The 18,324-nt window shown below is 37.3% G+C and overlaps 1 protein-coding gene across 3 annotated transcripts in view; it reads right to left on the minus strand.

Annotated features, from left to right (window-relative positions):
- The window catches only part of prkcz (protein kinase C, zeta), a 413,579-nt gene that overhangs the window by 179,556 nt on the left and 215,699 nt on the right, over window positions 1-18,324 (minus strand). For all 3 annotated transcript variants that reach the window (XM_043676028.1, XM_043676026.1, XM_043676025.1), the window contains exons 8-9: window positions 11,296-11,354; window positions 10,114-10,302 (exon numbers count right to left, since the gene is read on the minus strand). In XM_043676028.1, coding sequence (XP_043531963.1) covers window positions 10,114-10,302; window positions 11,296-11,354 — 248 coding nt within the window. The remainder of the gene's footprint in view (window positions 1-10,113; window positions 10,303-11,295; window positions 11,355-18,324) is intronic.

Consider the following 18,324-nt stretch of genomic DNA (forward strand, 5'->3'; position numbering starts at 1 on the left):
AACATCACATTACTCTTTCCTGTCAGCTTAAACAGGCTCCAATTGAGAAAAGAAGCCTGTGATGTAATATAGAATTCCTGAAATACTTCCTAAAGAATAAATTTTAAAAATGTTTAAAGCTGAAAAGAAATTTGTCTTTTTCCATGATGACTGAAAAGAGTGCCATTTTGCATGAAGCTACAGGTACTTTGGTCAGTCTGAAAGATCCCAATTTCCAACCACTGGGGGATCAGACTGCAAGTGAAATCCTGATCCCCTGAACCAATCTAGATGATTACTGATTGCAGAGACACATATTAGATGTTAAATGTTAAAGCATTAGGCAATTAGGTTTTTGAGGTATTTTCTTTTTAAATAAAGCAACACGTTTTGAAACTTTAAACACTGTGACAAAGAGGAGGCCCAGAAGGAGGTGCAAGTTTATGTACTTGTTGAATAAAAGCAAAGAAAATTTGAATGAGTTAACACAGTAGTCCTTTGCAACATACTGATGTTATGAAAGATAATTTGTGAATGCACATCTTTCTTTAGTGTAGTAATGACGTAGAAATGTTGAAAACTCATTTGAAAGATATGGGTGCACAATGGGATAAACAACATAGTACAATGGTGGCCCAGGACTCAACTGATTTTCTTCAAACAGTTAAGCTCCGAACTTCACTTAAGAGTTGACTGGTTCTTGACTAGTACACATCTATCCAAATTCATGCACCTCCCCATCCTGCCTCACATACGTAAAACTGGACCATTAGGAATTTTCTCTGGCATATCTTCCTGCATTTCAGGGTGGCACTGGTGTTAATCTAGGACACTTGACTATCCAATCAACCTGTGAACAGAAAGGTACAACGTGGGGTAGTAAATAAATGTGAACATTGTCCTCAGAAAAGGCGAAAGGTTTATTTTTAAATATTTAAGCAAGGAAAAAGATACTTCTCATATCTATGCAACCCTTTTGAGCCTGCTCTGCGATTCATTACGTTGATGGCTAATTTACAGCCTCAACTCGGCTTTTCTGCCCATTCCTCATATTCCTTGATTCTAAGAGATGCAAAACTCCATTCAGTGGTGGAAAATCTACAACCCTTGGAGGTAGACAATTCCAAAGATTTGTAATTCTCCGTGTGAAGAAATTTCTCATCTCAGACCTAGAAGATTGATATTGATCTCTTATTCCACATTGTACTCAGATTCTAAATTCCCCAACTTGGGGAAACAACATCGGTATCTACTTTGTCAAGCCTCTTCAAATGTGGTATTTATCAATGATATTATGTGTTATTCTTCTAAACCACAGAATATCGACTCAATTTGCTCAGCCACTCATCATAGTGTAACACACTCATTCCAGGAAACAACATTGTGAACCTTTGCCTTTGGCTCCAAAGTAAGTATATCTTTATTTACATAGGGCGACCAAAACTTGCTGCCAGTTACTTAAACAGCCTATATCCCTTTGCAGCCTCTATGTCTTCCTCACTGTTTACATTCCACCAAATTTTGTATCATAAGAAAAATGTAGATACATAACTCTTAATTGTTTGGCATGTCAAAAATGTCTACTGTCTTGACCTCTTAAAAAGTTTAACTAGTGTAAGAAACTAGTTATTAATTGGTTACCATGTTCTAATTCACATGCAACATAATTATCCATAGTGTAATTGTTTATATTAATAAATGAAAATGTCACTTGATATTGTATACTTTGAATGAATGTTAAGATTTGGTGTCACTTTTGTGCCAAATGTACAGCATAAAGCGTAGTTCGAGTCAAGTGTAGTTCAATTTAGTAAATTTTTTTTTAGTATTGTTTTCCTCAATATATGAGGTTGTAATGAGATGAATTAAATGACAGTAACTTTTGAACTTCTGCAGTGTAAGAAGTGTCCTATTTGACTTTAGCATTGCAGTGCAAACATAAGACCATAACTTTCTAACTCATCAAAAATCCTTCTTCAGCATTAAAAGGGTTGCAAATGCCAGCAAAAGTTTCCTTTCCTCTGTTTTTGTAGAAATCTTTTCTCACTCTAGCTGCCAAACATTTCTTACATCTAAGACAAGAATTCTAGTGAGATACAGGAATGGGATCCAACAGCAAGAGAAATAAATTCCACGCATAAATATTGAAAGAACTCTGTTTGGATCTTTTTTTTAAATGAAAAACAAGATGCTGCAATATGTTAAATATTCTGCTGCTGTGGTTTCTGATAGCTGTGAAATATGGGCTCAAGTAGGGCCAACAAAACAGGATATGGTCTCATTAAAGCTGAAGATGAGGTAGATTCCCAGAAATTCTTGGTAATGTCCATCTGAACTGCAATTGAAAACAGCTGTTTCTGTACATTTTTCTTGTTGTTTATTTTATCACAGAAATGTATCCTAAAGAAATGCTATCATCCTCATAAAACAGGCTCAAAATTTTACAGTGAAATAATGATTGCAATAATAGCTCTTGAATATGTTGCAACTGCTTTGTTAAGCCAGCAAAATTTCTTCTCCCTCAACAATTAAATGCAAAACTACATTCTTCTTCTATTCATTGCTCTTTACAAACAAGTTAGATGGTGGGTGAAACAGCAAGAAGAAAGGTGATGGAAATGAGTGTTAGAAGAGAGAAGACAGAGCAAGAGAATGAATGGGCTGGAGACTAAGTTAAGTGCTGGGAAATAGAAATGCTGCAATCCCATAGTCATGTTTGATGCAAATGTTATCACCATCAGGCTTTCAGATAACCAAATGACCATGCACAAATAATTTTCTGAGTAACCATGGGATCGATGATATACATTTAGAAACTAAAAATGTAATAGCATTCCACATTTGCTGAGCTGCTTCCTTCTAAAGTCAAAGCATTGTACAGCAATTTAAAATCTCTCGTGTACCAAACTAGAACATTAGTATTTTATGTGTTCTGTTGAAGCTTTAAGTCTTGCAGGTAACATGTTTCCAAATAGTCACGCCATTGTTTTTCTCCATTTTCTTTTCAATGCCAATTGTCATCCTACCTCTGCTGATGGTATTGACTGCAAGTGCTTCCACAGGTATTTCACATTCAGTTTCTACATTGCCCACAACCGACACGACATACAAAGAAATGACCTGGGATAGTATCCATGTGGAGTGGAAAGGAATTTGCTCTGAGGTAGGAAGTTAGTATAGCTAAATATCTGTGGGCTATATTCCATGCAGTGAGATAGTGTTTAGAAAGACAACTGTCTATATAGTGTCTATTAAATATTAAAATCAGAATAACAACGATCAACTCAAAATAGCAGATTGAAACGATGCTGCCATCTAGTGATGGCTTTGAAGGAAAGGAAAGTAAAATACCACTACAAGCTGCTAATTTCACTGTTACAAATGTGCCCTTTGTATGTTACTGGTGCCAGGAAGTCTCAAGCATTTTCAAATTAATAGATTGCTTTCCATTGATTTCAGCATGAAGTAGTAAGCAATAATTTCCTGTGATATTATTTTTGCTCTTTTAAACTCTCTCTGCTTCTTTCTGCATTTTCTCTCCTGTCTCAAGAATAACTCTAAGGCCCCTGCAAATTCTGCTTTCTATCTGGACACAAGGAGATCTGTAACAACAAACTCTAAAGGGACTCAGACTTTTCTTCAATCCCTAGGATCCACATGATATCTTGATCTTAAGACCATACATCAGATATTGGGATCCACTCTTGAAAAATGAACGCAAGTATCCAGGTCTAATACATCATCTCATATTAACAGTCAAATACATTTGAACTCTTAAGCGGACAGCATTTTGAAAGACCCAACTTGAAAGCAAAAATTGCTGATGGCAATGCATTTGTACCAATGCTACTTCCTTCAATTTCAACAGTGTTTATGTTCCTATCAATAATTCCTGTGATTTACTCATTAAAATGCAGAGTTTAGGGACTCCATTGCCTAACTATGGAATTAGCTCTGCACACAATGGCCCAGAACTACTCGTGTGGTTTATATTTCTAATTTGTACTTGAAAGTGAAGGGCTCATTCTAACGCTGCTGGAAATCATGACTCATATTGGAATATGACTTCATGTGTTGACACATTCCTTCAGCAGCTTTTTCTTCACAGGTCTTGCTGTACCCAATTTTTGAATTAACCTTCACATACAACATCAGGAAGCATCTGGTTGCAGTTGGTACTCTGCCAGAAGGTTCAGTATTGAAGGCTCTTGTTAATTTTTATGTTATGTGATGGATAGCATTATGTCCAAACATGCAAACAATGTATACATCCATAAAAGTCATGTTAAAACAGTTTTTGGCCCCAGTGAAACTTTGGTCCGCTAAGTTCAAAAGTAGTGTGGAGTTATAGCAATTCAGTAGCAAGAGAGCTATAATTGATCTCATAACTGTAAAAGGATGACATACTAGTAAAAGATCAACTTCATTCGGATGTTTTCTCTGTTGTAAAAAGACAGAGGACATTCAGTAGAAGCATTCTAAGTTTGGATAAATTTGATCAAAGTAAGGTTTTCTTTATGTACAGAATGTAAGCATAGGTAGCAAATTCAATGATAACAAAAGAAAACAGGATGTTCATAAGGAGTTTGTTTTTACTGGAAGAAAAGCAAGTATGTGAAGCATAGTGCCAGCTTTAGTGCATGAATGGATTTTATAGTCAAAAAATGACATTTAGGTTTCATGGAACATCAAAAATCAACAAGGCTCAAATTTAATTGAACGCCACTATGGGAATATTGTGGTTAGGTGGGTGAGATGGATTAAAAATCTACTCCCATTCGGAAATGTTGCCGTGTTATTATAAATTTCAATAGGAATATTAGCTAATAATCTGGAACAATTATAGCTAAAATACAACCTAGGAATCAAATGTGAATCAGTTGGCAAATGCATTAAGTGATATGCATTTATTATGTGAGTACTGACAAAATAAACTCAAATATAATATGAATATAAACTGGAAATATAGATTAAGGATGTGTAACACAATGTTGATCTTTCTTATCCCTCAAGGAGGCCCCATTTGCACATGATGTTGCGCTAATGTCTTAAGTTTACGATAGTGATGTAGTGCTGGATTGATTAACGTACATGGTTTAGGTTCAGCATGAAAGCCAATCCAGAAGTAATTGGGCCAGGAAAGGTAGCGTTAGCTGAATACACAGAAATCCTTAGCCAGTAATAATTTTTCCCAACTTAGCTGCCATTGGATTGGCACCAAGACCAGGATAAAATGCAAGGAAAAATAGTACCAGCTGAAAGGAAACCAGTACTCAGACAGTACTAAGTTTTCCTAGCTATTGATGTTGCTGGACTGGCAACGATGTTAAACCAAAAAACTGATTTCCATTTACAGAGGCAAGCTGGCACTTAGCCTCCTAAGCGAGAAACGTCAGATGAAAACAGCACCTTAACAAGGCATACTTCCATTTGAGAAAAAGGGGCTAATTAAATTTAGTCACGTGAAATATTTTTCAACTTGTGCAATAGACTAATGTACTTTGAGATTCTCTTCACTAAAATTCAACAGAAATACTTCCTAGAATGATGTGAAGCAAGGGTTTACTGAAATTGCCTTCAAGTGCAATTCATAATCTGACAAAATTTTATCAAAACATCCCTTTTAAATTGCATAATTTTGAAAGCATTCTCTCAAAAGAAAAATTGTAAAATACTTGCATTACTGGAGTCAATGTTAAACAATCTTGGTAATGTTAAAACAATCACAGCTACCAAGGAGGTGACTCACAAAGTGTGGGATCACATATGATAATTCACCACACCTAATAATTTACCTTTCAGAACTGAAGGCACAGTACATCCTATGATTGCAGTCAAGTTCATCTGGAAAAGACTGAGAAATAAACATCGGGTGGAACTTTTCAACCCCAAATGATGTGGGTAATGACGAATCAGTTGGGAAAAATGGCAAGATTGGAAAAATGAGATGACTGGCAAGATTTTTAGAGCAAGAAAGAGGGGCTTTGTCCCACAGTGTGTCCAATCCAATCATCAAGCATCTAACTATTCTTGGGCTGCACTTGGCACATAGCCTTGTCTGTTATGTTCATTTCAAGTGCTCATCTAAATATTTCTTTAACGTCTTGAGGGTTCCTGCCTCCACCACCCTTTTAGGCAGCAAGTTTCAGATACCCACCACCCTTGTGGTCAATAAAGCTTTTTCTCAAACCTCCCGCTTCTTTCCTTAACACTGTGCCCCATAGTTATTAACCCTTCGACCAAGTGGAACAGCTTTTTCCTACCTACCCTATCTATACCCCTCAGTCTTCTCTGTTCTATTGATACAACCTCTGCCTATCTATATTATTTTCATATATTCTGGTAAAACTCCTCTTCACCTTCTCCAGTGCAATCACATTACTCCTATAGTGTAGTAACCAGAACTACACACAGTACTCCAGCTTTGGCCTAACTAACATTATATACAGTTCCATTATGACCTTCCAGGCATTCCAAGACATTCAAAGCTTAGACGAATGAAGGCAACTAACCCACATACCTTAACTACCTTATCTCCCTGTTCTGCTGCCTTCAAAGGATCAATGGACATGCACATCAAGGTCCCGCTAATCCTCTGCATTTCCTAGGATCCTACCAACCAAGGCATTCTCCCTTGTCTTGTCAGTCCTTCCAAAGTTCAATGCATCTGATCAGCCTGTCTGCATTATGCTGTTGTCTATTTACCACATGATAAATTTTTATGTCATTTGTAAACTTACAAATCATCCTCATACATTCATGTCTGGATGATTTATGTACACAATAAATAGTAGAACACCCACCACTGAACCATATGGTAGATCACTACACACAGGTCTCCAATCACAAAGAGATATTTCAGTCATCACCATCTGTTTCCTGCCACTAAGCTAATTTTGGATCTGATTTGGCAAACTGGATCCTGTAGCTTCATGATCAGTCCACCATGAGAGATCTTGGCAAAAGACTTACTGAAGTCCATGCAGACTACATCAACTTGCACTACCCTTATCTGCGTATTCAACATCATAGGGCAAAAAAAAAATCAGTGTTGCACCCAAGGTTTGAACAGCAGGATAAGAATCTTGCCTCATTGATGTGCAGTTTGCCTCATTTAAAACCTAGAGGTGCTTAATGCTTCTGTCTTGTCCTGCCTTTTAGCAGACACAAGCCAGACAGCTTGCCATGGTTATCACCAATGATCAATCAAGAATGTGGACAGGTTGCTGTAGGGCACCAAGCTATATCAACGTTACACCTGCAGCATGTGCTAGCAATGTATGGGGCAGACACACGTTAAGGGCTTCAATCGAATGGCCACGACTCAAAAGATTACAGGGAATAGCATTTAATCAATGGGGACTGTCTTCAGTCAGGGGATACTGGCACAGTAAGTAAATGGCATTGAGGTAAAACCAATGACTGCAGATGCTGGAAACCAGATTCTGGATTAGAGTGGTGCTGGCAAAGCACATCAGTTCAGGCAGCATCCGAGGAACAGGAAAATCGACGTTTCGGGCAAAAACCCTTCATCAGGAATACAGGCAGAGTGCCTGAAGGGTGGAGAGATAAATGAGAGGAGGGTGGGGTTGGGGTACTTGTGTCAAGCTCTCTCTCTCTAAGTTAGTTGTGGGTGGGGTCTCTACTTTTGTACAATGCGGCCCTTTAAGCAATAGATTAAACAAACAAACAAAGTCATATAAGGCAAATTTAAGACATCTATCATACAGATTTGTATGTGGATGTTACACATTGTTGGGGTCGATGTTGAGACCAACTGAAGGAAGATGTTGCATGAGATTATGGATTGGAAAACTTCGTCTTGGCAGAGATTGGTGCTGTAGAAGACTCAGTGGTTGTGAAGTAGCAGTCAAACAAAAAAGTGGCACTTACTCTTGTAGAGTACCTAAGGTTATTAAACAACTTTTTTCTGCATTGCTGGGCATTCCTCTGGATAGTGAACACTGCACTGACCTCAGTGGTAACTTTGGACCAGGCTGGCAGGGTCATGGGTCACATATTATGGTCTTCTCTATGGTGCAGAGAAGATGACAACCATCCTTCATCCTGCTCATTAGGTCCCTATCAGCAAATAAAGGTGTCAACTTGTCTCCGTTGGCCATATCCATGGCAAGTCTCTCCACTCTATTTGTGAATGGCTGGTCTTAGCTTGCAGTTATTGATCTTGTACATAACCGGGGTTTAAATATGGCTCAACTGATGTAACTCAAGTACTTCCACTGCTACTGTATGCAAGATAGCAAGAGAGTGATGCCAGAGGTGCGGTTCACACACAACGAAGTGACCAGCAAAGATTTGCTGGAGATATGTTGCTATAGCTCAGAGAGAAACCCTCCATGAAACTCCCTGAAATTGACACCTAGTCAGTTTATGGTAAAATTCAGTCCTATAACTTGTTTTTGATATTTTTGCAAGCAATGATCTTTCTGGGCTAAAGGACTTGTTTTTATTCAAGGTAAATATTTCAACATGCTCTTAATAACAACACAAGTTTCAAAAATTGATATCATTTGACACTGTCATTAATAACTGAAACCATCCTTTCAAACATATGTTACTTTCTCTCAACTTGACCCCAACCCCCAAATTTTAAATCTTGCAGACTGAGCTGCACCTCAGTGTCACATCAAGCTTCCCAACTCATAACTATCAATGTACTCTTCGTAAGTTTTCAACTTTACTCCTTTCATGTTCTCTTCGAATTCTTCTTGTTCCTGTTCCCTGATTACATTTCTACACTGCTCTTCCTGGCCCCATGCTAACCAATTTTAATTTCCTCTTCTTAAATACTGTCTGCTTTAAACAGCTGCTATGACCACCTTCTCAAAAAAAAATCATTAATACCAATTAAGGTTCCAAATTACACCTCGTAATTACAATCATGGTATAGTTTCACTCCAACTGAGTTGCAAATTTCAACATAGTCTTCTGCCCACATTTCGACAGTTCAATGTTCAGACACTGTCCTTACACTGTTCCACTCTTAGTTATCTGGTCATAAGCAAAGTATCTCCAGTCATAGCTTCTTTTCACACCTGCATGGGTCAATCAATCCACTCACTTTGTTATTAAACATATAACATGTGCATGCTCTCGCACATTAGTAGTCAATGGACTGTGATCAGGAGTACAAACGGATTTTCCATTTTTTACCTCTCTTGGAAAGGGATATGTATCGAGGAGATGTTTTGGTCCTCGTCCCCCTCAAAGACCAGACAGTAACATTTTTAACATTTCAAATTATAATAAAGATTGATAAGATGGGAAAAAAATATGGAATACATTTATTTACTGGATAGGTCACCGAATACAAAACCAAGAATGTAATGCTGGAGCTATTTCAAACATTGGTTAAGGCACAGCTAGAAGCTTGCACGTAGCTCTGATCACCACATAACAGGAAGCACAATTGCTCTGGAGAGTCAAGAGGACATTTACAAGAAAGCTGCCAGTGCTTGAAAATTGTAGCTATGAGAAAAGATTAGATAGATCAGGGTTGCTTCCCAGAACAGAGGAGGAAAAAGGTGACTTAATTGATCCATGTGAAATTATGATAGACCTGGATAGAATAAACCAGGAAAGGCCAACTAACCGTAGTTATGTGTTTAAAGTGATGATTAGAAGATGATTAGAGGGCACACTGATTTGGAGCTGTGTCTGGAATTCTCTGCCCAATTGGTAGAAATTCTCAACTTGCTTAAAAGAGGTTTCTGGATCAACACTGGAAGTACTGTAACTTGCAAGGCCACAAATCAGGTGCTGGAGGACGAAATTAGGATGGGTGGCTGGATTTGTTTTTGGTTAGTGCAGAAACAATGGCTGAAGACTCTTTTCCTCTGTTGCAACCAACTTTCCAACATAAGTACCACTCTAAAACTGGTCAAAGAAAGTATCAAAAGAATTAACTGTGATTACTTATGAATTAATTCGCTTTGGCTTTTGATGATAAAATGTGCAGTCCTCAAATGCACTATGGAAACCTGATGAAAGCTACTTTTCTCTACACTAGAAGGGTGACTGCACTTGAGGGATATATAATTAACTGTAGGATATTGAGTGTGTGAAAGGTAATTAAAAACAAAGTTCACTTTCTTTTTATAGGAGTAAATTTACCTCATCATCATGGACCAGTTCCTTCTTTACCACCTTCATTGCATATATACAGTCATTTTTCTTCAAGCGCACAAGGAGAACTTTAGCATAGCTGCCACGTCCAATGACTCGTATAAGGTCAAAGTCTTGCAAACCCAGCACTGAAGAAATCTTGATTCCATCGACACCATCAACCACTGGCTTGATATCCTGGAAACCAATTTTTTTTTAAAAAATGACACCATTCAACATAAAATACTTGGGAGATATAATGGTCCAGTCAATATATCATAATATAGATTAATTATAACTCCTCCTTGTGTATGCCAGTTCAATATAAACTAATATTGAATTAAATGATCCATTAATGACCCATGTAGCAAGGAAGTTATTTGGCTCATCATGTTTTGGTCAGCTCTCTGGAAGCTATCCAATTAGACTGACACTCCTCCTCTAAATCCAGCCATGCAAATTTGCCTTCTATTCTCTTATGACGACTAAATCAAAGTGCTGAAAATATTAATTTGCATTAAACATACACCAGCAACTTGAAGCAAAAATTAATCTTAACTCCAAATCTACAATTATTATATTGCTTCAACAAATGACAATTATATTGTTTCAATAAATGACATATTTTTGATATTTTGTTACTTTGCTCGTTACTCCACTGAATGGTGACAGCAGTCAGTCATCTCTATTTTATCACTTATTATTTGAAAACACATCAATCGATGCAAAATAGCTTCATCAATGTCCTTACCAAGACCTTATTCAGCTAATCTTACTTAGCATTTTGGTTTTTCATGTAGTCTCTTGCAATTTTTGAAATCTCTCCACAGCACTATGGTTTTGGAGAAAGCATGGTTAAAGAAATTATTTCCCTTCTCATTCAGGTTGAGACGTTGGTATTTCAAGAAATTGCAAGACATTGCAGCATGTGTGCTGTGTGACTACTGGACACTATCCACCGCTGATATCACTGATCAGGAGCCAGAATTGTTGTTTTCCTTGCCAACCCTGTTCAGTGAAAACAGTTGCAGAAACATTACAGTTGCCTTCACTGAGATCAGCTAACTGATGACATCCCAGCAATAGAACGTGAACTCCAGGTATTATACCAGGTCGGACATATCCACTACATCATTACTGATTCTTTAATTGTGAAATCATAAAAAAGCTTGATGTTATTGTAAAACCCACCTCTGAGTCATCTGTGACCCTGTCTAATTTAGTCCGACTATGTGGCAGAAATGGTACAACTGTAAAGGAAAGGAAGAAGAACTCAGGTTAACTCATTTTGCAGGACTTAGAAAACACTTTATTGGTGTCCTATTGAAGATTAGTGTGTATAGTAGCAACAAAAAGAAAAACAAAGTCTAGAAATCTGAAACAAAAGCAGACATTGTTGGAAATGTACAAGTCACTGATGATGAAAAATATAAACTCCCTTCCCATCAAAATGTTAAACTACATTATTTTTAAAACAAAAAGAGAAAATGTTAGAAATATTCAGCTGATTAGGCAGCATCTGTGGAAAGAGTAACAAAGTTGATATTTTAGGACAAGTTCTATTTATTAAAACTGAAGGTGATATAAACATATCAGTTTTTAAACAAGTAGAGACATGAAATGAAAGCAGGGTAGGGGAGATCTTAAAAGTGAAGATGGAAGGCAGGAGTGACTAAATTCCAAAAAAGTAATCAAACATATAAAAAGCAGTTTGTGGGAGAGGCAAAAAACACATGCAATGTCTCTGGCAAAGCTATAAATTAAAATATTGAACTACATTAACATTTACCTGGACAAACTGGGAGATGGCGTATTGATTTAATATTGTTAAACTCACCATCAAGTCCATAAGATACTAATGTACTAATTGAGAGATCAGGTGCTATTCTTTGAACATTTGTTCAACTTTGACACTAACTTACATTTATAGATTATTATTATCTGGTTTAGGTCATTACACACACATTTAACTACATGCAAAGCAAAAATGGAACACGCTGTTCAACACCTCTATCTTCCATGGGTTCCTGATCTTGCAATCATCATTCCTCCACACATCTGACCACTGACAATTGGCTGAACTCATCTGTGGTGCACCTACTTCCCGTGCCATGACCGTTTTGATCCACCTCATGACTGCCATGTATGCCCCATATACAATAACCTTTTAAGTTTTACCATCAGACATCCTTGGGATTAAGCAATGGGAAACTTGAGAAGTCACTGACAAGCTCCTTGTGACAAATCCCATCTGTTGAATGGCAGTGGTTGAATGACCATGTCAAGTGGTCCATGCCAAACAGTTTCAGGACAAGCCAGGGCTTCTGTGCAGCCAGCTTTCACTGCTGGGGCTCTTTTACACCTGTGGCGAGACAAACACATGACCTAACAGTGCCTCCCCCTCTACAGAATAAGTGGCAAATTAATTACCTTAAAGTCAGCAAATTAGGAGATTGTTAGTTGGCTCTGGGGATACACATTCACTAACCAGATTAAATTTTTTAAAATGTCCTTTAAATTGGGAGAATTGCACAGAAAAAATAGTGGATTTGATGATGATTGCAAGGGATGCGACATGTGGCAGTGAGTGCCCTTGGAGGTTCCCCTCCAGCCACTTATCCTAACTTGGAAATATGTAATTGTTCCTTCACTATTACTAAGTCGAACTCCTGCAGCTCCATCCCGATCAGCACATGGATACCTATGCCAAAAACTACAGTTGTTCAAGAAGGCAGCTCACCATCATTTTCTCATGGGCAATCAGGAAGAGACAATAAATGCTGCCCCATCCAGCAATGTCTACATCCATGAATAAATGGAATAAAAGGAAACTTTTTGTTGAGTCTAGGAAAAAGAAAGTAAAGGGTTATGGGCAAAGGTTCAGGAAGTGGGATGAAATTCCTTACAATCCACAGTAAAGGGGGCTTCTTGATCGAGGAAGAAGGAAAACACTTCTGAAGAAATGGTGTGGCAGGTGGTACTGTCAGAACAGATGCATAAATGCAGAAAAGGTGAGAGAACAGAACAGAGCCTTATATTGGATAATTAAACTTACTGCCCTCATTTTTAGCTCATGTCTCCAAGCAAATGACTATGATGATATCTACAGTATCAAGAAGATAAATACTATTGAGTATATAATAAATACTTAACCTTGCACCGTGTTGTTAAAATGACTAATAATAACAGTAAAAAAAAAATCAACATGACATTTAGTAGAATCATGAAGCTTCAAACTGTTTCACTTCAAATCTGGGACAAAGACACACGATTTAATATTGCTTCAAGCACCTACATTTTAAAAGACTGTGGCAAATGATTTATTTGAGGTTGTGTGGGAATACCAGTGAATGGTTTCTTGAAAAAAGGCCCACTGAAATTTCACTGTGGACAATGGGGCAGGTTTCAAAAAAAAGCTCAAGAGTACAAAAAGACTTCAGACTGATGGGTCGCAGACCGGCAGGTTGTGTTTAATTTAGCTAAATGAGAGGTGTTTCATTTTGTTAAGGCAATTCAGGGCAGGACATATACGCTTAAATATTAGGGTCATGGGGAGTGATGTTGAACCATGAGACTTTGGAGTGCACATTTATAGTTCCTTGAAGATGGAGTCATAAGTTGACAGGATAGCAAAGGCGGAGTTTGGTACCCTTGCCTTATTGGTCAAATGAACTGAATATTGGAGTTGGATGTCATGGTGCGGCTGTACAGGACATTAGGTCAGCCATTTTTGTAAAACTGCATTCAATTCTGGTATCCCAGCTACAGGAAGGATGCTGTTACACTTGAAAGGATGCAGAAAAGATTTACAGAATCTTGCCAGATTGGAGGGTTTGAGCTTTCAGGAAAGGCTGAATATGCTGGGGCTATTTTCCCCGGAGCTTCAGAGGGTGAGGGGTGACATTACAGAGGTTTATAAAATCCTGAGGGGCATGGATAGGGTGAATAGCCAAGGTCTTTTTTTGCCCAGGTTAGGGGAGTCCAAAATAGAGGGTGTAAGTTCAGGGTGAGAGGAGAAGGATTTAAAAGGGGCCTCAGGTACAACTTTTTCACGCAGAGGGTGGTGCATGTATGGAACAAGCTGCATAAGGAAGTGGAGGAGGCTGGTATAATGACAACATTTAAAAGGCATCAGGATGGATACATGAATAGGAAGAGTTTACAGGTATATTGGCCAAATGCTGGCAAATGGGACTAGATTAATTTAAGATATCTTGTTAGCATGAAGGGTCTGTTTCCATGCTATAAAACTCCAAGACTCTATGACAAGGCTTTGTGTAAACCACATGACTTGTGTAAGTGCTGTACAGCCCTTGCTGAAGCTGCTTTGAATAGTAACTGGTTTGGAAATGTACTCATATTATGCTGGTGCAACTGGAAGGTGACCTCTGAGATCAAGCCAAGTTGAAGGAAAGCTTACGAAAGAACAACCTGCCCAGTGATCTCATCATTATTGAAAACAAAAAAAAACTCATTTTTTGAGGTTTTACACTGAACTAGTTGTTCTATTGAACGAATAATTAAAGCAACATCTCAAGACTCCAGAGACAATTGTACAAGATTAATGACACTGTCACACCAACCAGAACATTAGAGCAACAGACTCTAGGACATTGTACATTTTATCACTTTGTCTTCAAAATAAACTATTGACTGAAGCGTTAAAGTAATGCTTGAAAATTAACATTACTGTTCATTTTTGTTCCACTTACTGTTGAACCACAAACCTACTTTTTCCTGAAATTGATTTCAAATAGGAATGAGAAAAATAATGGTGATTTGTTGTCAATTCATGATGATACCCTAATTCAGATACAAATGTTCTAGATTTAGGTTGAGAAAACAGCAGTCTATTACAAATCTACATTTTACATTCAGAGACTGAATTTAACAGTCGATTATCAACACCAATTATTTTTCTTTCCTTGCCTGTAGAAGTAAAATCTGAATTTTGATACCCATAACTGAAGCTTATTTCACTACTTTAGAACAAGGCCATCGATTTGCAGTATGCATCCCAAATAACAACAATCTCAAATTTTCAACCTTATAAAAACTCATCAACACATTTCTCTAACAGGTGTGAATAATCCACAACCTTCGTTGTAATGCTTGATATTAATTTCTCATAAAAACAAATATATCAAATCATCATTCATGAATGAATAAATAAACATCTGTTCAATATCTATTCAGATCATTAAACCCAGAAGGGCAAAGTCCAGTACAATTCTAAATGATATACTGAATTAATAGATCAGTGCAATGGAAAAGACATTTAGGATTGAGGGCGAACTTTTTTCTATTAAGCCTTTCCACATTACCAATTAAACATTTAAAATGCATCTCATTAACATCGACACAGTAAAATAAATTCAGAATAAGAATTTACTTGAAAAAAGAAGTGTGCTTTGGAAGCCTTTGATATAGGGTACATGCATCAAATCAAATTTTTTTCCTGACTTTGGCTAAACTGAGTCTCCCTGCTCTGTCAATCATTATACATTAAAGAAAAAAAACTTCAAGCTATTTTCATTATGATTTGGAACATGTTAAAATAGTCAGTATTTGATTTCACTTCTTGAAAAGATAATTCTCTTTGAATGTGTATTCAGCTAATGATTAAATGTTTTAGCTTGGAATGCATACGAAGTTTTTCATAAGTTGCTCATTAACTGGAAGCCTCATGATGATCCAGATCAGTTGTTATATCCATACAAATCTTGATAGCCAGAAAATTAACACAGTGGCCATCTTACAGGAAGATTATTATTGAATTGGAGAGCATTCAGAAAAGATTTACCAGAACATTGTTGAGAATGGAGAGTTTGAGTTATAAAGAAACATGGATAGGCTGAGACTTTTCTCATTGGAACATGGGAGGTTGAGAAGTATCTTACGGAGGTTTACAAAATCATGAGGGGTATAGATAAAGTGAATGGCAGGTGTCTTTTTCCTAGGATGGGAGATTCCAAGACAAGGAGGCATTTTATGAGGTGAGAGGAGAAAGATTTAAGACAGACATGAGGGACAACTTTTGTGTGCTTACAGAGTGGCTTGTGTGTGGAATGAACTTCCAGAGGAAGTGGTAGATGCATTTACAGTTATGTTTGAAATGTATTTCGATAAGGACATGAATAAGATATGTTTGGAGGGATATGGGTTAAGTGCAGGCAGGTGGGACTAGTTTAGTTTAGTTTGGGATTATGGTTGGCACGATGAGTCTGTTTCCATGCTGTTTGACTCTGACTATTTTTGCTGGGAAGATGGATGTAGATTGGAGACTTTAAAATATAAACACCATCAGAACTGTACAGTTTTCAATAACAGTTGAACAAATCAAACATGAACAACAGAAATTATTCAAACTGAAAACAACAAACGCTGGAAATCACAGTGGGTCAGGCAGCATCCATGGACACAGAGCAAGCTAATGTTTCAGGTCTAGATGACGCTTCAACAGAGTTAAGTGAATTATAGGTCATCTAGAGTCGAAATATCAGTTTGCTCTCTTTCCATGGATGCTACTTGACCCAGTGATCTCCAGCATTTGTTATTTTCAGTATAGATTCCAACTGCTGTAGTAATTTGTTCTGAGAAATGATTCAAATCTGTTTCCATGAAGTTGTCCTGTTGCCCACCAGAGGAACAAAAAATTTCTTTTTTGTTTGTATGCAAAGTGTCCGCATTTGAAAATTTAAGCTGCCAAATCTTAACTTATTAAAGGACTTGATATATTGAAAGTCATTCATTTTTGTCTACAACACAAAATATTCCTGATATGTTGGCATGGATTTTATTAACCATTCTAAATATTTCCATTCAAAATGTTTGAGAAGAAAATAAATTTCACTTCTTAAAAAAAATTCTCATGATTTGAATATTGTTTTATTACATATTTTCAGTCAATACTGGTCTCCAATCAAGCCATGGTGAGTGAAACTAATATCATGCCTACTTCAGCTCAAATGGTGAATCATTTGTGCACACTAAGCTCCCGCAAACAACAATGTCACCATCATCAGACAATCTGTTTTTGTGATATCAATTGCAAGACAACTATTAGCCACGATGCTAAGGTAAACTCTCCTGCTCTTACTGGAAATGAAACCTGGGATCTTTACATCCATCCAAGAATACATGGAGATTTGCTTTGAAATCTTAGCTGAAAGAAAGCACTTCTGTTAGAGGAATACTCGCTGAATGCTCTATTGTGAGTCAGCCGAGGATTTTGTGTTCAATCTAGAATCAAACTCAGTAGCAACAGTTCTGCCAAATTAATCCGGTTGACGTAGGGTTGTGATTGTAAGAAATTATTTCAGCATGGATCTTCATAGACAACATTGATTAATCTACACAGTCATAATAGCAGCACTTTCCAAAATACAGAAATTGAGCAAACACTACAGATGTTATAAGTTATCACAAAGCTGAAATACAACAGGGTGTACGAGGACTTCTCAGACCAATTTGATCTAATCATCTGGACACCTTGTGTTCTGCTTCACTTCAACTTCACTTCACAGCTAGTCTGGAAAGTGGGAAAGGTTTAGAAGCAGGAATCAAAGTGAAGGGCTCGTATACAGTTCAAGTAATAACAGGTTTAAAGGTAAGGTAAAGTCACCATAGTCTTCCAAGTCCATAGGGCTGTTCTCTCAGTCGATTCAGACAATTGGTAGTGGTTTAAACATACCTCAGGCAAAGGGAGAGTTTGAAGAGAGGCTTTCATGTTAACCTCAGCCAGTGTGAAAAGGCTGGTTTAATGATGTAGTGTGATATGAACAGCAAGGGTTCATTAACACAGCACACAGGTGATTGCCAATAATGTGCGAACATGAATTCAATTGTTTTATTGGATACCGCAATCTAACTAATATGAAATTTTGCAACAAGTTCTTTTTGTGTATTTACCATATTGAAATAACAGGTTTTTACTACTTTTTAATCAGTCTTATTATGAATTAAGACAAGATATCAAAGCAATTTGGTACATTAATACACCAAAAAATTACATTATTGTTATAAAACACAAATGGCAGCAACAAAATCAGGGTGGCATCAATAAAACATGAAACTGAGATTGAACAAATCACCCTCTTGAAGGAGCAAGAAAAACAAACTCGGTCCTTCGAACTGCTGCTGGACAAACTGTGCATCAGCATGTATTTTTCCTTACCGTGCAATATTTTCTCAACAACATCATAGGCAAGTGTAACTTTT

The sequence above is a fragment of the Chiloscyllium plagiosum genome, chromosome 34 (genome assembly GCF_004010195.1).
Source record: "Chiloscyllium plagiosum isolate BGI_BamShark_2017 chromosome 34, ASM401019v2, whole genome shotgun sequence".
NCBI lineage: Eukaryota > Metazoa > Chordata > Chondrichthyes > Orectolobiformes > Hemiscylliidae > Chiloscyllium > Chiloscyllium plagiosum.